General features: G+C 36.2%; 1 protein-coding gene across 3 annotated transcripts; it reads left to right on the plus strand.

The window, feature by feature from the left end:
- Positions 1 to 408: 408 nt before the first annotated feature.
- On the plus strand, positions 409 to 23,941 carry ING3 (inhibitor of growth family member 3). 3 transcript variants are annotated; one of them, XM_029234458.1, is made up of 12 exons: positions 409 to 573; positions 826 to 897; positions 3,475 to 3,575; positions 5,469 to 5,534; positions 13,819 to 13,915; positions 15,744 to 15,815; positions 16,649 to 16,768; positions 17,021 to 17,178; positions 17,782 to 17,975; positions 19,277 to 19,469; positions 21,822 to 21,860; positions 23,391 to 23,941. In XM_029234458.1, the coding sequence occupies exons 1-12, from the start codon at positions 546 to 548 to the stop codon at positions 23,505 to 23,507; spliced, it is 1,257 nt and encodes a 418-aa protein (XP_029090291.1). In that variant the 5' UTR covers positions 409 to 545; the 3' UTR covers positions 23,508 to 23,941. The 3 variants fall into 3 exon arrangements, 2 of the variants coding, with proteins under 2 accessions (XP_029090291.1, XP_029090293.1); XM_029234460.1 differs by lacking the exon at positions 16,649 to 16,768 and having other exon boundaries at positions 432 to 573; positions 17,120 to 17,178; positions 23,391 to 23,602; XR_003795352.1 differs by lacking the exons at positions 13,819 to 13,915; positions 17,021 to 17,178; positions 17,782 to 17,975; ... (1 more) ...; positions 21,822 to 21,860; positions 23,391 to 23,941 and having other exon boundaries at positions 432 to 573; positions 16,649 to 16,770.
- Positions 23,942 to 23,950: the final 9 nt, after the last annotated feature.

The raw sequence follows: 23,950 nt of genomic DNA on the forward strand, positions 1-23,950 counted from the left end.
CTAGCGTTAGAACCTTTGCCGTCTGCCTGGCACTACTTGAAATCCATGACTCAAACGCCGGGGCGTGGAATCACAGCAGTAAAAAACAGGTGAAAACTTGTTCCTAGTTGTGTTCTGCAGGTGCATACAACTCCCGTCATTCCCCGTGTAAATATCAACAAATAAACAGAGGCACCGCATTTCAGATTCTGTTGCGCACCGTTCGCAACGGCGCTTGGTTTTTGTAGTTTCCACGTGGAGGACTGCCAGCGTGTTCAAGTTTGCTGGGGAGGTGCTAAAACTACACTTCCCACAAAGACGCGGAGGCGGACTCCGGTCGGCCTACGTCAATGCTTCAGCCAGCCAATGACCGCTCCGGGCGGCGGTGAGGCAAGCGCTGTCAGGAGCCAAAGTGGTTTTTTTTTTTCTTTTTTTTTTTTTTTCCGCCGAAGCCGAGCGGGCGCTGCTAGCGGAGGCGCCATATTGGAAGGGACAAAACTCCGGCGACAGCGAGTGACACAAATAAACCCTTGGACCCCCTCGCTCCCCCAGCTCTGAGGGCCGCGATGTTGTACCTAGAGGACTATCTGGAAAGTGAGTGGGCGGCACTGGCGGGCCCGACTTGGGGACCTGCGGGCGGGCGAGGGCGGGAGTGGACGGGCTGGCGGGATGGCGGGAGGGAGGGGGAGGCGGGGGATGTTTCTTTCTCACGGTAACTGGCAGCCTCGCTGTGGGCTGCCGGCTCCCTCGACCCCCCCCCCGACGCACGCACGCACGCACGTAGCGACGTATGCGCGTACTTTCGCCTTTGGCCCCGCCCCTCTTGACGGACTCTCCCTTTGACAGTGATTGAGCAGCTACCAATGGACCTGCGGGACCGCTTCACCGAGATGCGCGAGATGGACCTGCAGGTGCAGAGTAAGTCGGCGCGTTTGCCCTTGTTCGCTGCGCGCGTTCGGTGCCAGACTTACTTGCCATCGACACCAGCGACTCTGCTCTTTGGCTCTCCTCCGGCTCACTCGCTAGTACAGAAGGAGTTGTCCAAAAGAACCGGCAATGCCAAATCTTGCCTCTTCTGTCTCCCACGCTAATTTTCTCCTGGCTTTTACAAGAGAAGGTGGCATTAGAGCACGTGTGCTCCTTTCTCGAATTTGTGACTGTGCAATAAAAGTTTCTATACCTTCGTTGAGAATGTAGATATGTTTTAGTGCACATCGGCATACATGTTGCGAAGATTTTGACTTGAGACTTCATGTATAGAACATAGATTTCAGCATTTATATTTTTGTTGAAGTTCATGCCAATAAATATTCAAGAGCGGACAACACATAGAAGCACAGGTTATATGTAGTTCTTTAGAGACCCTGGTGAACTTGGAATGTCGCATTTGAAAAGTTACACATTAAAGGATGAATTCTCAACTGTCAACAATATGGTAGTTTCTCAGTCAAAATAAGAAAGTAAATAAAATTTTACTGTAAAGCTTCTTGTCTGCTGTAACAAAAATTTTGCCTTTTCTTCTTTCAGTTATAGCTTGGTAGTCCGGAGACGTGTTCCCCAAAATAACCTTGCTCTTTCATAGAACAGTATTTAATTTATTTGATCTTTTTTTTTCTGTGAAGTTTCTTAAAAGAGTTTATGATTCAGAGAGGGTAAAGAATAAATACCTTTGGAGATAACAAGGTAAATACTTAGAGCAAAATTTCGAAACAAGAAAACAGTGCTGAGTACCAAATGTATGTCCATCATGCTCTGAAAGAACCTCACACACCTTCCCCCTTTGTGAAATGAATATAATATAGCTGTTCCAACTATCTTGTAGAGATACTATATTAAAAATTTTAAATGTGAAATATACGATACATAATTAAAATGTATAATCAAGTGTACTTTGTTGGCTTTGTGTCACTCCTTTTGTTTGGAGAAATGTAAGTACTCCTTAATTGTTTGAATAATATTAATGACTGGCCTTCATGGGGTGTATCTGCAGATGTTTCTTGATCCCATGTGTACCAGCTATGTTTGGAGTATACATAGAATTAGGATTGAGGTAAGTTTCTTGTGCTGACAGGTTTTCTTCTTAGAAAAGTAGGGGTGGGGGAAGATCTGGGTTTTGGGGTATGATAGGGAAGAAAGGAGTATCATGGAAAGCGATCAGAAAACAACATTCCAGAGTGCGGGAGTCTTGAGGTAGCTAAGAACCTGCCCCCCCGCCCCTGCTTCTCTGCCCCACCATGCCACACACACTTCCATACCCAGTGTTCGTGAATATTCTTTTCTTAGCCTCCTGTCGGTTTTATGTGGTGCATAATACAAGGTGATACATCATGGAAATCACCTTCTGTTCAGTGGATTGCAGTGTGGAAGTCTGAATTGTGTGTTGTTTCTCCAGCTTGCTCACGAAATTCAGTTTAACTTTAATGTAGTTGAAATGCTAAATATTTGCTAAAGTAGTGTTTTCTACAGGATTGAACGTAGATTTTATCATCAGACAGATCTGAGTTCATTTTAGGGCTTTACTAACTTATTCGTTGGCCTTGACCACATTGCCACTTCTGAGGGATTTTTATTGTCTTGCGGATTAAAAGAAATACAGATAAATTAGAAAGTTTAGTACCTGATACGAAGTGGGCATTCAATAAAGGGAAGTTGTTATTTTATACTTTCATTACAAATGTTAAGTCCTCTAGCAATTTGGACTTGATAATGTAAGTTAGAGGTTTTTTTAAACTTGCATTTTTTACAATAATTAGAATTATCTAAAGTGAATAGGTATTATGGATTAACAAAAGATATCTCTTTGTCAAATAAGTTAGGAAATGCACTATTATGCACTGCAGATCTCCAAAACAGTATAGTAAAACAGTTTTCCTCAATTTACATAGCAACAAAATCCCTTTTATTTATTTTTCCTTTTTTAGCAGACATAGAATGAAATGACTATTCTTAGCACACACTTCAGGAAAAACTTATCTAGAACAAATAATAATGTGCGTTAAGTGAATAAATGATTGTACCTACCACATTCAGTCATGATATGAGATGATGAGGTGCTTAATGGTATATAACAAGAGGTTGAAACCTTTTTATCACATTTTTTTATTGAAATAAATGAGAGGATTATCAAGTGGTGATTTCAATAACGAATCGTGTTTCAGCATATTTGGCTGACTTTATACTGTTAGTTTTTGACCCCAAGCCTATACTATTCAACAACTATGGTATAGAATCTATCTACATTGTTGACTACTTTGACTATTGGAAAAAGTTTAGAAGTAACAACAAAAATAAATTGTCAGTAGGGAAAATTGTAGCTTTTTTTTTTACTAAGGTAATTAAGGCACCATATATTTACATTATTAAAACATGACATATTTAAGTTACAGACCAAGTAAAACAGTGTATGTGCTCAGATATTTTTTTCTTTCTTCACATCAAAGCATGTATATTCAGTGTATGAGTTTGGTCATCTAAATATGAAATGTTATGTCCTAGATGCAATGGATCAGCTAGAACAAAGAGTCAGTGAATTCTTCATGAATGCAAAGAAAAATAAACCGGAGTGGAGAGAAGAGCAAATGGCATCCATTAAAAAGGTATGTTCCACACTCCGGATGATTTATCTGTGAATTTTTGAGACCCTCTGAGGAAGCTATTTTAAAATTAAATAGTTTGGGGGATATCAAAATGAGGGAAAGTTATCAATAGCTCTTTAGAATTTAAACGTAACTTATAAAATTAAAAATGATGTATTAAATGTTAGAGCTTCAGGTATAGGAATTTATTTTATATATAAATTTGTTTATTTATTTTTGGCTGTGATGGGTCTTCGTTGCTGCGCGCGGGCTTTCTCTAGTTGCGGCGAGCCGGGGCTACTCTTCGTTGCGGTGTGTGGGCTTCTCATTGCAGTGGCTTCTCTTGTTGTGGAGCATGGGCTCTTGGCACACGGGCTTCAGTAGTTGTGGCTTGCGGGCTGTAGAGTGCAGGCTCAGTATTTGTGGCACAGGGGCCCAGGTGCTCCGCGGCACGTGGGATCTTCCCGGACCAGGGTTCGAACCCGTGTCCTCCACACCACTGCGCCACCAAGGAAGTCCAGGAATTTTTAATCATTGAAGCATCTTGGTAATTTAGAAAATTATTTCAATAATTAGTGACTCATTAGAGAGTCACAAAACCATTTAAAAAGTACATTTTTTCTTTTAATTTGTTTTGTTGTAGTTACAGGTAACTAAAGTTGCCTTGTCTTTAAATGTGTATTGTCTTCCAATTTGGGCCACAGACTGGAGTGAAAATTAGCAACGTTGAAGCATATTTTATACATTGCTAGGTACCTAGGTTGGTGGAATCATAGAAGAACAGAATCCTAAGAACTGAAAAGATCTTTAAAAAATATTTAGTTTAAAACTCTTAATTTGTACATCAGTTGGTCCTAGAAATACAGAATTCTTTGAGTTTTTGTTAGTATTATAGTACTCAGAGCTCTCTTCCAGTTTAGAATGGGTATCAGCTCTCCCCTCAAGGTTTGCTTTAAAGGCGTGATTTAGTTTATTTGGGGATACGGTGGAAGAACTACTCACAAGCCCTCAGTTTGGTCATGACTGTGCCATTTGACTATGTGACATGGGACAGGTCCTTTAATACCTCTGAGTAATAATGGCTCCCTTACCCCCAACCTTCATAGAATTGTTCAAGAATCAACTGAGAAAGAAATTTGAAAATTAGTTGTGTTGTTTATTTTACCAAATGGGGGGAATGTTATTTCTGTTAGGAGCAAAAACTTCGGAATCTTTTATAGAATTAGTCCTGACTTGGAGGATATCTGGAGGCCCAGGTGTGTGTGAGTATAGACTTCACATATATGCATCCTAAAGTCATTCATCATCCCTTTATCCTATTAGGTTTTTGGGGTAGCACGGCTTGGATATACCCTAAAAGTCTGATACTTAATGGAACTTCATAGAATTTTTAAAAAATAATTTGCTTTATACAGGGGAGAAATCTAAAGTATTGGTTGTATGAATTGATACCTAGCTTAAAATGAGAATTATAGAACAGTTGAAAACAACGGACATGCAGGTCAGAATCCTTTCAATAGTTGCTTTTATAACAAGTTTTAAAAATGGTTAGCATAAATACTCTTTACAAATTAGATAAGTCTTACATCTTAAATAACATTTATTTTTGAAGAAAAAGAACTATTCATTGGCTCACATAACTTGTACTAGTATAGAGGCTAGACTTGGATGATATTTATTTTTTATTTATATCTTTTCTAGGAATTCTGAACATCTTCCTTTAATCCTTGGCTGTTGTCTAAAATTTCTAATCTTACCCCGTTCCCACCCAATCCCTAACTGGATTTTTATTGCTAATGTATAATGGCTGACAGTGATAACAAGCTATGATAATGAAAAATGCAGTTATATGTCCTGCATACACATATTTTTAAATTATTAATTTATTCTTGAAACACAAATGTTTTTATTCAGGATTACTATAAAGCTTTGGAGGATGCAGACGAGAAGGTACAGTTGGCAAACCAGATATATGACTTGGTAAGTAAATTTAATGTGCATGCTATGCCGTATTTGAATTATGGATTATGTTTTAAATGGTGCTTATATGTAATAGGAAGAACAGACTAAACTGAATTATTGCTCTCTTGATCCCATTTAATTTCAGAGTTCAGTGTCTACTTTTTGGTTTCTTTGTGGAAGAGAGCCAGAGAGTCCACAGTCAGTAGTAGGTCAAGAACCTTATATTTTAGCCAAATCTACGTTGCTATAAGATTGTAGCTGATGTTAAGCTTTTTTTGTTTTTTTAACAAAAATGGGTGTTTATAATACTAATCCTTATCTTCTTAAGGGAGTGTGCTTACTTGCCTGATAAATCATCTTGAGATTGTTTCTGTGACAAAATACACGTAAGAGTACTATGTTGATAGTTCTTGGTAGTCTGATTAAAATGAAGAAGAGACTTATTTCAATCTGTGTTAATGGATAGCACTCAGCTGTCAATTAAGTGACGTCAGTAGATAGTGCTCAACAACTGGCACAGGTGGCAAAACTGGGAAACATGATTAAATGAACTTTAAAAACAGGGTTTTTTACAGTAGCAGCAGCACTTCTTAAAGATTGAAATCACCAAGAAGACAGATATATGCAATATTTCTCAAATTGGTATAATTATGTTTGGTTTTTTTTAACGTAAAGCATCTTCTCCCAAAGTACATACTTTAGGAAATACTCATTTCTGATTCTCTCTCAAAGCAAGTTAAAGCTGAAGACAAATGCTCACTTTTGATTAACTTTAGCATGTGGATTCATATCTTATTTTTGTAGTCTTGTGTGGATACAATTTTATTACTGAACAGATACATGTTAATATAAATGTCATTGGTGTGCATGACACAGATAAAAGGTACATATCCCATTTGGTATACATTGTGAATGCTATACTAAACTAGAAAGCATTTGTCATGTAAAACCACAGAAGATGCTTAATTGTTTTTACATAGTGAAAATATTTTAATGGATATAAAGACCTAGACTCTTTTGCTCATACAGTTAGTCTGAAAACAGTTTCATTAAAGATACTGACTAAAGAAGGGTAGAGTGGGCTGGTGGCTTGATTTACTGTGGAACGAAAACCAAAAAATGTTCTAAATTGTTTTGATCTTGAATTAGGTCTATAAACATAGAGAAGGACATTTATGTTTGAATCCAGGACTAATTTGTTTAAAACATTCTTTCTCATATGTAGTGACTAGGTGTCAATCTTTATTTAGAAACTACCTGCTTTTTAAATCATACAGCTCTTTGGTTCCAATCTTTTGTTTATATTTTACTTTACTACTTTTTACACCTTTATTAAAAGTACTTCATGCATTTAGAAAAAATATATATAACAAATATATGCTTTTTAAATGTGTGTGTGTATCCATCTCTTGTTTACAAACCACACTCTTCATCCACTGTGTACTTGGTGTAATGGAGTTTTATGTGGGTACAATGGAGGAATGAAGAGTAAATGCTGTAAATGCTCCTGTCCTCAAGGCGTCTGTTAACTAGTTGGGAAGACATGCCCACAGAGACATGCCCATAAGTAAAATGGAGAGCCTGTATAGAAACATGTTAACAAATAAAGATTAATACAGTTGGGTATTAAGGGGATATGGTAAAAGACTGACCTAAGTCAAGCAGAGTTACTGTCGATTTCTTAGAGTGTATGAGATGAGTTTTGAACAGAATTTATTCAGAGCCTCGGGGGCCTGGATTCAGGTATTGTATTGAGGGGAAAGCATTTCACTCAGAGGTAATGGATAAACACAGAATGAAAATAAAAATTAGTAAATTCTTTGAGGGAGATAGGTTATTTAGGCTAGAGATTGAAGGAATAACAGGTGATGTATTAAATTTAATACAATGTAATGAATGTAATAAAAAGCAAGGACCCATAATGGATTCTTGCAGACGTGAGTTCAGCTACTTCACTGACAGTAAGACTTTGGAAAAGTTATTTAATCCTGAAACCTCAGTTTCCTTATCTGTAAAATAGCAGTATTAATTTGTGCCTTAAAGGAAGATTTGAATCAATCTCTCTCTCTCTCTTTTTCGACAGAGATATAGAGACAAATATAGATACATCTATATACATATGTCTATATCTGTCTCTGTAAATCTCTTATCTATATTTGTGCGTGCGCGCGCACACACACACACACACACACACACACACACACACACACAGAGTGCTCGTAGCTTGGCAGATAGTAGGCACTCGCTCTTTAAAAAAACTCACTTCATCTCATTTCTCTAACAAATTTTCTACTTTCCTGAAGCCACTGCTTCCCTTTCAGCTCTGCCAAGTTAAGCCTGTTTTTTTTTTCCATAGTCCCCCATTATTTATTTCTAAGACTACCTTTTGTCTTTTCTCTACTCTTCCCTATCTCTGTCCCTTTCTTTCCCTCCCCTTTTCTTTTTGTTACTCCCCCCCTTCTTCCTTTTTAAAGACTCCATTGCTATTCCAGGTGACCACAATATCCTTAATATAAAATCCATTCTTCTTGAGACTTTATGTTAATTTATTATCTTCCCACCTTTGTGGCCTTTCTCAGTCTCCTTGGATATCACTCAGAGCGGTTGCTGTTCTGAAGGGTTCTGTCTTTGACCTGCATTGTTTCTTACTCTGTTCAGTGGTTCCCATGTAAAGGTAGTTTTCTTCTCATCTTCAGCCCCAACTCCAGAGGCTGATGAGACCAAATGCCACACGGTAAAGCATTGTTGTGATGCCAGTTTTACCCCCTCCCCGCCACACTCACCACCCAAGCTGAGAAACATTTCTCCATTACTTTTCCATGTGTACGCTTAGTTTTAGCAATTATGCAATAATTATTCTTCAAGCTCAAACTTCTCCTCTGAGTCTGTTCTTATCTGAGAATTCCTAGGCCCTGGAACTCATTGTATTAAGACTTAAGTCTTCTTGTTTTACTTCTTTCACTAGCATCACTTCTCATGAATAAATAATTGTTAAAATGTTAAAATCAATTATGTACCCTCATTAAATTCCTATAACATTTAACAGGTGAGAGCTTAGAAGGCCCTGTGCTTCAGAGGTGAATAGATAGGATATAGTGTAAGCGTTAAAAATACAGTAATTTTTATTTATAGATCCTTTACCCAGTAAACAATGGTACTTGTATTTATACAGTTCTACCTAGTGGGAGAGTATAACTTTCACTCATACAGCAAATATTTATAGATCTCCAACTATGCGTGGTCACTGGTGCTGGATGGGCAGTAATGATACAGACAGGAAATGAATATAGGCAAACTAGATTATTGGAGATTTTGGTAAGTGCTGTGAAGGAAATAAACATTGTGGAAAGAGGGGGAAAGAGTGAGTCACTGGGGGAGGCTTTAAGAGTCTACTAGTCAGGATGAGTGTAGTCTAAGGAGGTGACACCTGAGGCAGTACTTGGAAAGCGAGAAAGAGCCACAGCCATGTGACAGGCTTAAGGAAGAACATTTCAGGCAGGTGATGGACCAAATGCAGTGTCTGAGGTGCAGTGTCTCAGTCTCCTTGGGTAGACTGACAGGTTGCACCAGGAAAGAGGCCAGTGTGCTTGGTGTGTTGTGGGAAAGAAGAGGGTGTGAGCGGGGCAGGCAGAGGCCGGCACGCGCAGGCCTAAAAGCCGATGAAGCAGTGTTTTTAGTCTAAGAGCAGGGGGAGGCCAGTGAAAGATTTTAAACAGAGGAGTGGGACACACCTTAGAGGACATTGTATGTATGGCTTTGCTTAAACATTATATTATTATGGAAATGTCAAGTAAGCAGGTATTATTGTTACAGGTTTTGAGATACAGCAATTGAGTATATAATTGTGTTTGATTTTGCCCCTCAGTGTTTTCTATAGCACAGTATTTAATTGTATTATTTTTCATTAAAATATTTTATTTACTTTTAAAATCAATAGTAAGCTTTTTATTCCTGTGACCAGCACTGTACTGACTACCTCATGTATTAAGGAAAAAAATCAGACTGCATAAATATCCACAAATGAAGAAATTTGTGGAACTAGGGGTTCATTGGAACGAACCGACGCTTTATTTAAGAGGGTTTAGTGAAATTTGACTAACAGACAAAAAAAACATCTATCTTATTAAAATAATTTCTTTCCAGAATCCTGATGTTCGTAGGCTTTAAACACTTTTTGGTGTTCCTCAGTCAGATGTCACTGTCATAAGTCCACATTAGATTACAATACCTAGTAAAGGTGATTTATATATACGCTGATAAAGCTTGAGCTCTTGGTTAATGCTTGAATGGTTTTAGCAGCCTCTTACAGCGCTAAATACCCTTGAACTTGCTTCTTTTTTATATCCTGGTTTATTCCTGAGATGATTATATTTCAGGCCCACATTTTACCTATAAATTTGAGAATTCCTTATCCGATACTCTAATTAAGGAAATATATTATGTGAGCTTGACCTTTTGATTTGTCTCCTATCCTTATTGTCTTTTAGGAGAATGATTAGATGTAGTTTATGTGCTAAGGCCTTAAGTATTTGATTCACCCTAAAGATGGATCAAATTTTCATCTAGTTTAAATTTAATTCAGGATGTGAAGAATCATTTTCATGACTTACCATCAGAGAAATGATTTGCCATCATGTTTCCTTTTTATTCCCCAGTCTACCCTCCTGATTCCCTATTACTAGATCTTTTCATGGATAGAAATTTCTCTCTTATTGCCATGGATTTCCACTTAGAACCTTGTAGACTGAGTGCTCATTGTGAAAGGGCAAACTTGACATCTAACTTTTAGAATTTGACAGTGTTGGAAGCCATAAAATCATGGAAAAACTTTTAAAAACCTTTATTCAGTTCAGTTTGAGTCCATCAAGTGATGCATTTTAAAATTTGAATATTGGAAAACTGGGAGAGACAAAAGAGAAAGAATAAAGGATTATAGCTCTATGCAAAAATAATTAAAGGGTCAGGATTTTTTGTTTGTTTCATGCAGAGGGGCCAAGGGTGACTTAAATATTTTATGATCATGAATATATTAACAAATAATGTTGACAGAATTTCCTTTGTCTCTGTAAAGGTCAGAAAAAGGACACTAAATTTAAAGAAGTTATGATTTGGGGTTGTAGGATATGATTTAGGGTTGTAGAATAAGGACCTTTTGTGGCTAGCATTTATTGACATTAAGTGGGGAGCAGATCAATAATTAGACTCTGTGGTCAGCCTTGTGTTAGAAATCTGTGGTTAATGGAAAATCTCTCGACTGGATCAGTACCCTCTTTACCACTATAAATCAGTCTTACAGGGTCAGGTGTTTGTAGAGCGGTACGGTAACTTGGGTTCTTGCTTCACCTGATATCTGGGGGGCCATTATGGAGCTCAGCTAGGATAGGTGCTTTACCCATTCAGAATCATGTAGGTAGAGGGAATGCACTTAATAGGTTTCAGATACATTCAGTGCAGCTCTTACTATTGCTGTTTAATACTGTTTAAGTATCCTGGTGCTTTATAGCTTAAGTTAAATCTTGTGGTCAACTTCTTTCCAACTCCTAATTTGATTTAGTACAGCAGTGGTGAATCGAGTAAAAAGAATTCTCATTGTTTGATAATTGCTTATCATATTAATCAGTTCATAATCTTTTTTACCTACCAGTGGGAATGATTGAAAGCTCCCTTACAAAACTCCCCACCACAATGTGGTTAAGGCTTTTCTGTATCTGTTTATTTTAATTGTGAATTCTGTTTTTCGAGTTATTAACTCTTTGGGTTCCACTGCTTTTTCTGAACTATCTGATATTGGGAATTCCATCATTATTTCCATGTTTTCAGGTATAATAAACATTATTAGTGCTATCTTAAAAGATAATTAAGCAATTCTTAAATTCAGGGGTGGAATGAGTTAGGGAGGTATGTATGGTTTCTTCATCTCACCTCGATCCCCCCCTGCCCGCAACCGAGATTCTAACACTTCCTGTCTATACTGTCTGCCCCTATGACAGGCCACACCAGACTTTGTTTTTCTCTAAGAATTCTGTTTGTCTTCTTGTCTCTATACATTCTTTAGTTCTTTAATTATCACTCCTTCTTTCCACCTGTTTGAAAACAATCCATTCTTCACTATCTAACTCGTTCATAATTCCTTTGTCTACAATAGCCCAATATTATATTTTTTCTTTATGTGCGACTTCTGACCCTTTCTCGCTGTTTTTTATTTGTTACATCTAGGAGATTTTTATTTATTTGTTTGTTTATACCTTTACTGTGTTAAAAATCTTACATAAATCTTGATTTGTCAGCTAAATTTTAATTCCTATGAAGGCAGGGATTCTCTCATTCTTCAGGTATTCTCCATTTACCCAGTGCCAAGCTCACGATAGGAACTCAATATTTATTAGTAGTATAGTTGTAGGTAAGAAAGGTGGTGGAGTATTTTCATTGCATTAAGTAGACTTGGAATTTAGATATGAGTATTTTTTCTGATTTCCCTTGAGATTAAATTTTGACAATGTAAGAGATATTCTTGAATAACAGGTCTGTGTTCACACTTTATTATTGGAAGGGAGTCTCCATTAAAAAGGATGCTCAGTTACCTGCAGGTTCTTTGAATAGTAGCATGTGTCTATAATACGTGACCCTATAGAATTTTAAATATTGTAATTAAAACTTCTACCAAGCTCTGAAAAATTATGTGTGAAGATGGGAGGAAAATTGGGCCTTGAATTATTGAAAAATCATAAACCAGCATCCCAATGATTACTGTTAATATACAAAATACAAATAATAAGACAATATTCTTATTTTTTTTCAATTTGAATGCTATTACTTTGAGTTAAAAAATTGGCTTCTGCATGCGGAATTCCAGAGGGCAATGTTAGGTATAAACAGTGAAGCACAATCTATTACAGATAGATCAGAGTTAAGTCTCATTTTTATAAGGCACTAGTTATTGAATTTGGGCATGTTGCTCAACCCTTCTGAGCTTTAGTTTCTTCACTTATGAAGTCGAGACAGTAATAACCTATCTCAAAAGATTAGAGCAAGGACTAGAAAACATAAACCTTCCAATGCACCAAACACATTTGTGGCATCTAACACCCGCAAATTGTCTTTTGCTACTCTTCTTCCCCACTCCCTCATTTAGATACACATTATTTAATCGAAAGTCTTATTTAAATTTTTTGCCCTCTGGTGTATCATAGCATTTTGACATTTGTGAGAAAGTTACTCTTAAATATAACAGTGATTAAGAGGGAAACTAGAGTTTGAAAAAAAAAGATGTTGACAATAATGTGACATGAATATTTTTCAAGACTTGGTGTTTTTTGGTTTCACTTCAAAGTAGTAAATTTGAATAAGTATTGAAAAAATTTAATATTAAGCTTTAAAAATACATTGACTTGTTGCTAGTTTGAGGTGTCATAAAATTTTCTGAAATCAGTCCAAAGATCTCTAGGTGAATGAGAAAATACAATTTTGCCACCTTAACCAAGGGCAACAGTATTACAATAAAACCCTTTTTTTTTTTTTTTTTTTTTTTGCGGTACGAGGGCCTCTTACTGCCGTGGCCTCTCCCGCCACGGAGCACAGGCTCCGGACGCACAGGCCCAGCGGGCATGGCTCACAGGCCTAGCCGCTTCGCGGCATGTGGAATCCTCCCAGACCGGGGCACGAACCCGCGTCGCCTGCATCGGCAGGCGGACTCCCAACCACTGTGCCACCAGGGAAGCCCACAATAAAACCCTTTTGACCAAGCTCTTTGTGGAATGGCATTTTCTGGCTAAAAACCCTTTTGTTTCAACTCTTTACATAAATGTTTACAAGTATAATGGTCCACTTTCCTGCCTTAGAGAAATGTATGTATAGAATATAGGAGCCTCTTTGTTTGTAGACTGAGGATCTTTCATTCCTTACTCTGACAGTTATTATGGTCTGGCAGTGTGGATGGCCTTGTTATAAGTAGGAGATTAGGCTAAAAGTAATTGCAGGGCATACTAAGAACTGTTACCAACCCTCCTGTACCACCCACCGCCCATCTTTGCTTTACTTTTCATATCCTACTTCTTCCAAACATTTTCTAACAAATTGTGATTCTGGTTTCTTAAAACTTAAAATTTATTCAAGGAAACTTCGGAGATACTTAGCCTAGCACCCTCATGTTATAGATTAAAAACCTGCAGTGTAGGTTAATTGACTTGCTCAAGGATACAAAGCAGATGCGCTAAAAGGAATAAAGATTTAGGTTTCCTCATTAAACTGACACTTTAATAGTGTCCCAAATTGTGGTGGTTATCTTTGATCTTCTTTGAAACAGGTAGATCGACACTTGAGAAAGCTGGATCAGGAACTGGCTAAGTTTAAAATGGAGCTGGAAGCTGATAATGCTGGAATTACAGAAATATTAGAGAGGCGTAAGTAAACTTTACAGTTTTGCATCAATGTTGGACAGTACATGTGCACATCATTGAGGAGACACACGTCCCGCAGAGGCTTCTCAGATGCTGCTCCTTGGTGGACGGTGGCACCTGGGTGGGATAGCTTGGTCCCCAGCAGTTGGACTGTTTGGGTCACAGATACTTGGAGAGATAATATATCATCCACTCACTCTGTATGAAAATAACATATTAAGTCATTCCATTTTTTAACATGGATATATGCTAGTAAGATGAGTGGTAGGAACAAAGATTTAAAGGAATACAACCATCTAGAAACAAGTCAGCCATCTGGCATTACGTGTTTTGACTTTGCCCTGCCAGTTTATGCACTTAAGTGTTGAGGAAGGTTGTTATTTTTTCTTCTTAAGGACTGCCTTAAAGCTTTCCCTCAGCTGTGTTACTAAGAAAGATTTTAATGAGTTCTTCAGCACTTCCTCTTTTTCTCAAGAAGTCTTTCCTAAACTTTCTCTTATCAGCAAGAAACCATTTTAATATTTCTCTGCAAGACTCGACTTGATCTCCTGCTATAATTTACTCTTATCACTTCTAGGGTTTAACTCAGGAGACTTCCCCAAAATGGAGACATGAGCTCTGTTTCTTGAACTAATTTAGCTCTTCCAGCCTAAATAGATAACGTCCATAAAATCAGATAGTGCTGTGCTAAGCCCAGAGTAGGCACTCACTAAATGTTAGTTGAATCAAGTCAGTATTATGGCTGATTTCTAGTAGAATTTAATTAAAGGATTCAAGCATCTCTTTTCTTGGTGCATTTCAACAGCAAGAAATAGGTACAGCAACATGTACCTATTTCTACACACAGATGAAAGGTTTCTTTAGAGTGTTAGGTTACATATACCTCTGTTTATATACTCACTAGATGTCAACTAGGGCAGCAACCACACATGAATCCATCTTGGTACCCATAGTTGCATGTTTGTATTCAGAAATAGATCCATCATTTTAGATGATCATCGTATTTATTTGTGATACTTTTATTCCAGGGGGACCCTATCTGAAGATAATAAGTATTTTGAGGCAAAATAAAATATTTTATTTTATTTTTTTGAAATGCTGATAGTAGCTGTGAGTAGCAATAAGCCATGCCTATTCAGTACTGCAGGAAGGTTAATAAAGCATCCTCTGTAAGGACGCAGACATATGAAAGTAAATTAGATCAAGTTATAAAAATTGCTCCACCTTGTGCCCTGCCATAATTTCATCTCAAGGGATCAAGATAAACCCAGGAAATTTCTTTAAAAGTATTTTAAAGCTTGGCGGTAGAGATTCTATGCATCACTTTTCACAAACAAAATCCCTAACTTCTTTTAGGAAGTCTTTACTATCGCATGTCATTTTAATGATCAAAGGATTTTCTTTCATATAGTAATTTCCCATTGCCTAATACTTTAGACTCTCCCATTAAAAGGTCTCCAGCTCAGTAACTCTAGGTTGAGTTTTTCAGATCAGTAATGGAGTTATAATACCTATTCATCCACTTATGTTGTACCAAAGGTCGTGAATTCCCTAACTCAGACATTAGCATGCTTTGACCCATTTTGTACTTAAGGTGAATATTGAAAAATAGGTTACTTATTGTTTAGAAAGAGGATCAGATTGGCTCAGGGTAAAATTGGCAGTGGTGACCCTCTAATGTGTTTGGCTAAAATGATACAGGCATAGGCATCAGAGCTTGCCAGTTCTTTGCTGGTTAAGGGTACAGAATGCCTGTATTTGATTGATGTGTACGGTTCTGTGGCGATATCTCATGTGGTATATCTCTATGCCTCTCTTTTTTTTTTTTTAGGATCTCTGGAATTAGATACTCCTTCACAGCCAGTGAACAATCACCATGCTCACTCACATACTCCAGTGGAAAGTAAGTTTGATTTAGGACAGCTAAAATTTTAAAGACAATTAAAAATTCATTATATTATCTATGTATTCTCTTTCACTAGCTTTACACAACCAATTGAGAAACGAATATCCTCCCCTTTTATTTTGTGAGATGTGTTTTTTTCATTGCAATTACTGGCAGATTTATCTTCTTCATTTGGGAAGAGCATATTTGATTTGGGAACAGGTAGTCTGTTTTCCCTGGAATTCATTGCGGAAGAACGTGTGGTACTAGTAGCAGTGTATACTGACTACATACAGATAACTGATTCTCTCCACGGAGTGTTAGAACTAAGCCAAACAGTGAACTACTTGATTGTGGGCTCTTTGTCTTTTTTATCCTTGCTTTTCAATTTTTTAGCTTACTGTTGGCTTATAATAAAGTCTCAAATGGTTGGTGAGTTAGTGAGTAAATGAATGGTTAGTCAGATGCTAGCTGGCTAGATGATCGTATCGGTGCCTTTTTTTGACAGAGCAGTTTGATATGAAAGAAAGATTGAAAATTATTTTAAATTGTAGTTAATGTTTTGAAAGCAGAATTCTCCTCATGTTATATGTGAAACCATGGTGTATTATGGGTTGTCTTCACTACTTTCCTATTAAAGTTTTTTAAATGTCCAAGCAGTCTGCTCTTACTAAAACAGGTGACACAGAGAGTTCTGTTTGTCCTGTCTTCTCAGAAAACATAATGTTCTGTATTCCATGAGGAACTCAGATCATAACTGTATCAGTTTATAACCAGATGGAAGTACAATCTTATGCCTTGTCTATAGTTCTCTAAAATTTAAAAAAATTGAATTTTTAATTTATATTCAGAAAGGAAATATAATCCAACTTCTCACCATACGACAACAGATCATATACCTGAAAAGAAGTTTAAATCTGAAGCTCTTTTATCTACCCTAACATCAGATGCCTCTAAGGAAAATACGCTAGGTAAGTTTATTATCTTAAATATGATTGTTTTCTTTTTTTGTTTGCATTAAACTAAAGGGAAATGACAGCAATTAAGATTAGTTATACAGATTCTTTACCTGGTTAAAGTGTACGATAGGAAGAAAGAAGTAAAAATGTGACATGAAAATTTTAAATTTAGTGATTATATCTGTGCTGAGAACTAATATATTTTAAGCTCACTAACATTATGTTCTCTCTAACCATTTTTATTGCTTCTTTAATTCTATACAGGTTGTCGAAATAATAATTCTACAGCTTCTTCTAACAATGCTTACAATGTGAATTCCTCCCAGCCTCTGGCATCCTATAATATTGGCTCCTTGTCTTCAGGAACTGGTGCAGGGGCAATTACCATGGCAGCAGCTCAAGCAGTTCAAGCTACAGCTCAGGTAAAAAGGAAAAGGTTTGGAAACAATGTTAAATTTTGTCTGGATCCTTGGCAAACTCAAATAGAAACAACTAGATAGGAACAAAAAGAGTTTTCTTGCATTGTAAAGTTTCATTTTTAAATCATAGTTTTATGATATCTGACATTTTATTTAGTGAAATGAATATGCAGAAATTCCCTGATTGATAATGAAAAGTAAAAAATAGATTCATACAACCTCATGCAGATCCCTTCTCATAGTAATTGCTCATGACGCCCATATTCTTGACTGTAAGCCACAGCACCTGCTAGGACTATACTTTATTCTTTCTACCAGTTCCAGGGCTTTCTCTATAGCCTCAGAACGTAGGTTGCCTTGAGTTTGTTCACTTCTGTACTGGTTATCTGTATTCCAAATTAAGATACCCATCCTGTAGTTACTTCATAACTAGGTAAAAACTGATCTTAAATCTTTACATAAAATAGCTTAAATTACAATGATGAAAATAATGGTTTAAACAAAACAATATTGGATAAGCCAAAATAATGCTGTAACTAGTAAGACTTGAAAAAGAAAATATACATACTTACATTTATTAATACTACCAATGAATGTCTTTCTAAGATGAAAGAGGGACGAAGAACATCAAGTTTAAAAGCCAGTTATGAAGCGTTTAAGAATAATGACTTTCAGCTGGGAAAAGAGTTTTCCATGCCCAGGGAAGCAGCTGGCTATTCATCATCTTCAGCGCTCATGACTACGTTGACACAGAACGCCAGCTCGTCCGCAGCAGATTCACGGAGCGGGAGAAAGAGCAAGTAAGTTTTATTGCTACAGTAGCCCGTACCTTTACTAAGTATGCAAACTACCTGGCATCCAGCTGGGCTTCCATATATTAAACAAAGGCAGCATGATATGATGGGTCAGGGTGAACTTTGGGGAGGTGGGGAGACATGACATTTCCTTCACACTGACTTACTTTGAAAGGGATGAAGTCTTTAAAAAGTGCTAAGAGACCGTGATTTTTCTAGAGTCTTAAATTGGGTATTAATAAATGACTTCTTTTTACTTTCTTTTGTTCATTAAGATAAACCATCTTATGAAACTTTTTCTGCTTATAACACCTTATTTTGTCATGTGTTTCCTGGAAATTTTTTTAAATAAGATTCTTCATTTTGATTAAGAGCAAGTTGTCTTAATTCTTGGTATTACATCCCCAAAATTGAAATTATGAAAATATCCCTAGATTTTGTAGATGAGACTCTTAAGATGATTATATAAAAACCGAATAGCATTTGGCACCATCTTTCCAAAGTACCTGCATATGTTAGGTATTCATACATAGTGAAAGTTCAAATGCTCGGTCTAAAGAATTGTATCATAATTTTATCATAATTTATTCTTTAAATGTATTTTCTGCAAGTAAATGTTGTATTTTCTGGGTTCCTGTACTTTCTGTGACTAAATCTCTAAAAGAATGATCAATGTAGAATTACCACAAAAGTGCTAAATATCTTAAAAATTCATTAATGACCCAAACTTTTTATAACTGCCAATGATAAATTTTTGCATTTTTAAAATTTATTAGCATACGGATAATGGTAAATTTCTTGTGAATTTTAACACTTTTTTTTCCTGTCCTACACAGGTAAGTATTCACATGTCAGTTGATGGTCATGATTATTTTCATCAAATGCTTCTGTGTATTTGTATTTTAGATTTTGATGAAGAGTATTCAGTTTGCTTAAAAATACAAAGAATGTCTGTAAGGTAGCCATAACTAATACTAATTCTTAAAAGTATTACCTACAATTTAAATCAATGGTAAGTAGTAACTGATTAAAAATTTATTCTAAAAACTTTGAAATATTTTGAAAGAATTTCCTTTAAATATATTTGTTCTCCAGAAAACAAAAATCTCAGATAAAAATAAACTGTTATGAAAAATGTTTTATTGCTCTAAACAATTGTGCTTTTAAATCTGTTTATCAGATTATTTGAGTGTTAAATATTAATTTATACATTTAATGTTATTTCATATCATACCACTTACTTAGAAGTTATTTTCAGGTAACTTCTTATGGATGCTGAGCAAATAAAACTGATACTATTTTTTCAGAAACAACAACAAGTCTTCAAGCCAGCAGTCATCATCTTCCTCCTCCTCTTCTTCCTTATCATCATGTTCTTCGTCATCAACTGTTGTACAAGAAATCTCTCAACAGACAACAGTTGTACCAGAATCTGATTCGAACAGTCAGGTTGATTGGACTTATGACCCAAATGAACCACGATACTGCATTTGTAATCAGGTAAAAATCTGACATAGGTCTATAAAAGCATAATCTGAATAAATTAGGAAAAAGAGCTACTCCATTTTTATAGAGTTCTTTTTACTCCAGTTAAAAATACCTTTGCTTCTTTAATATATTTTTCTCCTGCTTCTTATAAAAATGACGTGTTTGCTGTAAATACAAAGAGTATAAAGAAACATACAAGTCATCCATAACCTTGGCCTTCAGATATAACCTATAATTAAACATTTCGATGTACTACTACTATGTACCCCATGTGGATGTTGTCTTAGCCTGCTCAGGCTGCCATAATAAAATACAACAGACTGGGTGGCTTAAACAACAGAAATTTGTTTTCTCACAGTTTTGGAGGCTGGCTAGTCCAAAATTAAGGTGCTGGCCAATTGTGTTCCTGGTGAGGGCTCTCTTCCTGGCTTGCAGACGGCCCCCTTCTTGTTGAGTCCTCACATGGTGAAGAAAGAGAGCTTTGGTATCTCTTCCTTTCGTTATAAGGACACCAACTTGATTGAATTAGGACTCCACCCTTACGGCCTCATTTAACCTTTATCCTCTCCTCACAGGCAGTCACATTGGGGGTTAAGACTTTAACACATGAATTTTGGGAAGGGACACAAGCATTCAGTTCATAATACATATGTACACAGATACACACATAGGTGTATGTGTATTTGAATTTGACAGTTGGAATCATGGTATGTCCTTTCATGTAACTGGCTTTTTTCAGTAAATCATGTGTACTGAACATGATTTTTCTTGTCATTTTTTTCTCCTCACATTTATCTGTTATACTCTGTACTGTAACTTATTTAGTCAATAGTTAGCTATAAATTATTTTAGTGGTTTTATTTTTTAAAAATTACAAATAACATTATGGTAGGCATTTTTTATGTAATCCATTTCATACATCTAATTTCTAGGACAATCCTTTAGAATTAAAATTCAGTTATAAATATTTGATACCAACTACCAAATTATCTTCTAAAATTTATTACCAAAATTAATTGATGAATATGCCTGTTTCCTAAACCCTGTCCAGCACTGCATTTTATTCTCTCTTAAAAACCATGTACCAATTTTGATAGTTTTGAATCACACAGTTGTTTCAATTTACCTTAGTAGTAAGATTGGATTTTTTTGGCCATTTTGATTTCTTCTTTTATGTGTTGGCTGATTTTTTCTATCATTTTTGTCACATATAAATATTTTGCTTGGTTTAGTTTTTTAATTCTAAAATTCCAATTTTATGTAGTAATGACTGTCAGTCTTTTTCTTTATGAATTCAGCCATGGATTACATCCTTAGGAAGGCCTCTTCCCCTTTACCCCTTATAAATGTGTCTTGATTTTTAAATGTTTTCGTCTGTTGATACGCTTTAATTTCTTCACATTTAAATCTTTAATCTGTCTGCAGTATATTGTGTTTAACAGTGTGAGTTGCCAGTCTAATTTTTAAGAATATGCCATTTAAGAGTTTGCTAGTTCTGCTGTCACCTGATAAACATTTTTTAACGTTAATGATTAAGAATATCCTATAAATATCCTGGCAGTAGAGGTAGATTACCTACAAAAGAACAAAATCAGATTCACCCTAGATTTCCCCTCTATAACACTAAAAACTAGAAGTTGATGAAATATGTCTGTAGAGCTTTGAGGGAGAGATCTAAGTGCCCTCCCCCCGGCCCCTACCCCACACCCCCGCAAATTGTTACCCAGAGAAGTTGTTGATCGTGTGCATAGAACCGCAAACAGATATTTTCACTCATGCAAAGAATCAGGAAGTATGCCATCTAGTAAAATAAACTCTATCTGAAAATGTATTCAGTTCATTGAGAACTTAAATGAATTCAGGAATTAGGAAGTCGTGCTGTAAAGTGCTAGTGAAGAACAGCAAAAAGAAAAATGAGAAAGGACATATAATAAACAGATAATAAGTTTAGAAGTTTCAATGAAATGGGCTATTGACTGCAAAAATATAAATGACCTAACCTGACCCAAGAAAAAGTAAAAAAAAACTTAAGTATGTAAATAATCAAGAAAGAAACTTAAAATCTTTATAAAAGGAACCACCCAAAAAGTTGGCTCCTTTGTCGAGGTAGTCTGCAGAACAAATTCTTGCAGACTTTCAAAGAGTACATAATTTCTGTGTATCTCCCCCTATATCCCAGTCCCAAAAAAACCTTCCAGAAAAAAAAACTGTAAACTGTGTAAAATTATATGCCCTGTTTCTTAATGCAGTTGGTATATTCAGTGTATTTCCCTCTATTTTCTTAACAGTATCATAGACAATTAATTTGGGTTTAGGTGCTTGTTATATAGTCATAACAAAAATATTTAATTTTCTTTTAACTAGGTATCCTATGGTGAGATGGTGGGCTGTGATAACCAAGATGTAAGTATTAAATTTTTCTATTTAGGAATGAAAAAATCACAGATTATTATTGCTAGAATGTATACTTTTTTGTTTACTGTGTCTCTCAGTATAAGAAAACAGGTTTGAAGTTATGTTAATTATAATAATGCTAGAGTATTCCTCCCCCAAATAGGATAGTATGCCTTAATGTATTCCCTATTTTAACTTTTTTAAAGCTAATTTTACAGTTTTATGTGCAGATTATACTTCTCAAAAGGTGCTGCGTCATATGAAAATTAGAAACACCCTCCTCCCCTTTTGCCAAAGAGTGCTGTGTTTGCTAGAATTCAGTTCACTTATCACAGTGAAGAATTGGAACTTTAGAACAGTACATTCTTTCAGGAAGCATGGTGCTAAGGTGAAGGCTCGAATGGGGGTTATTTTCCTCCTATTAGTGTAGTATTTCCTAAGGTACTCGGCAAGTGTCAGCTGATAAGAGCCACTTCTGATATTAAAAAATAAAGAAGGTTTGAAAGAAAAGAATTCCTATTTATTTTCTTTGAAGCTTAATTTGGGTTAGAGATATGTTTTGAATGCTGAGAATATTTTTGTCTAGTAATTTCCGCTCCCTTCTTAACTGTCACACAGCTCAGCCCCCTCTTGTCCATGTTTCCCTCCAGAGGGGTAACTGAGCCCTGAATTCTAAAGAGGACTAATCCGTATGTCAAGATCCTAAGGTTAATAATAAGAGTTTTAAATTTTTAAAACAATTTGAAAATTGATCAGGGTTGGCTCATGAAAATGTGTGCTTTCCTGACCTGCCAGGTTCCCAACAACACATTCACATAGAGAAAGACTTTCCTTCCACTCCCTGTGCAGAACCACTGTGGGCTGTTTGTGATTATTGCAAAACCATTTCAAGAAGACCATTGTAAACTGTCTTCTGGGGCGCTTAGTGCAAATGAGGGATGAGAGCTCTGTGAATACCTCGTCATACTCTTTCTGATCCCTCTCATTCCCAGTTGTGCTCGTCTAAGTGCTAAGATTTTCTGTGAAAGTGTAGAACGACTTAGTATATTGCACAGTGGAACTCCTTTTCTCTGCATATCTAGGAATAGATACACCAGAAAGGAAACCCAGGGCAATCCTTTATGTCTTAATTACAAGTAGCTTGTTCTACTTTATGAGGAAATGAATAAGGCTGAATATTAAATAAAATCTTTAAAATACATTTACCGCCTATGTGAGAGACCCATCTCACTTCTTCTTGTGAGTTGGTATCAATGTACTCTCCAGCTTAATGGAAATTAGTGAATTTGTGTTCATTATTTAAGATTATGGGAGTAGATTACATGAACCTCAGAGTTAACAAAGATGCACAGTTTTCTGTGTCTCCATTTCCTCATCTCTGAAACTTACCAGTTGGACTAAATGAACAACAAATCAGCTCCTAGATGTCAAAGTTCTGTTTCCATGGCTCTAATTATTAATATTTAGTCTGCTGGGCATATTTTAACATACTTCCTAATCTTTTACTAAAAACTATTTCTTTGCATTTTTGCTTTCTAGTGCCCCATAGAATGGTTCCATTATGGATGTGTTGGATTGACAGAAGCACCAAAAGGAAAATGGTACTGTCCACAGTGCACTGCTGCCATGAAAAGAAGAGGCAGTCGGCACAAATAAGGGTGGTCGTTTCATTTGAGAAAGAAAAAAACTCCAACATTTTATATAGGACTTTAAAAAAAGGAAAAAAAGAGAGAGAAGAGACAATGCATTTCCAGGCAACCACTTAAAGGATTTACATAGACAATCCTATAAGATCTTGAACTTGGATTTTATGGGTTGTATTTTAATAATGTAAGTAAATTATTTATGCACTCCTGGTGTGCTCTGAATATTATTCCAGTCAGCCTTGGATTATTTCAGTGGCCAACATATGCAGACGTTTGTACTCCTCAACCATTTTCTCCAAGTAATGGGCATTCTATAATTTAGACTTCAAGGAGTTCCAACGATGAAGATTTTAAGAAAAGGATTTTATATTCAACAGGTATGTTCTGCTGCATGGACTGTACTCCAGAGCTGTTATGTAACACTGTATATAAGTGGTTGCAAAACAAAAAAAA

This window comes from Monodon monoceros, unplaced genomic scaffold (assembly GCF_005190385.1).
Source record: "Monodon monoceros isolate NGI ecotype Baffin Bay Population unplaced genomic scaffold, NGI_Narwhal_1 Super_Scaffold_2, whole genome shotgun sequence".
Lineage (NCBI taxonomy): Eukaryota > Metazoa > Chordata > Mammalia > Artiodactyla > Monodontidae > Monodon > Monodon monoceros.

Coding starts and splice junctions, on each gene's coding strand:
- ING3 (XM_029234458.1), top strand. CDS start 546: ATGTTGTACCTAGAGGACTATCTGGAAA. Junction 5,535..13,818: donor CAAACCAGATATATGACTTG/GTAAGTAAATTT, acceptor TCTTTGAAACAG/GTAGATCGACACTTGAGAAA. Junction 21,861..23,390: donor TGGGCTGTGATAACCAAGAT/GTAAGTATTAAA, acceptor TTTGCTTTCTAG/TGCCCCATAGAATGGTTCCA.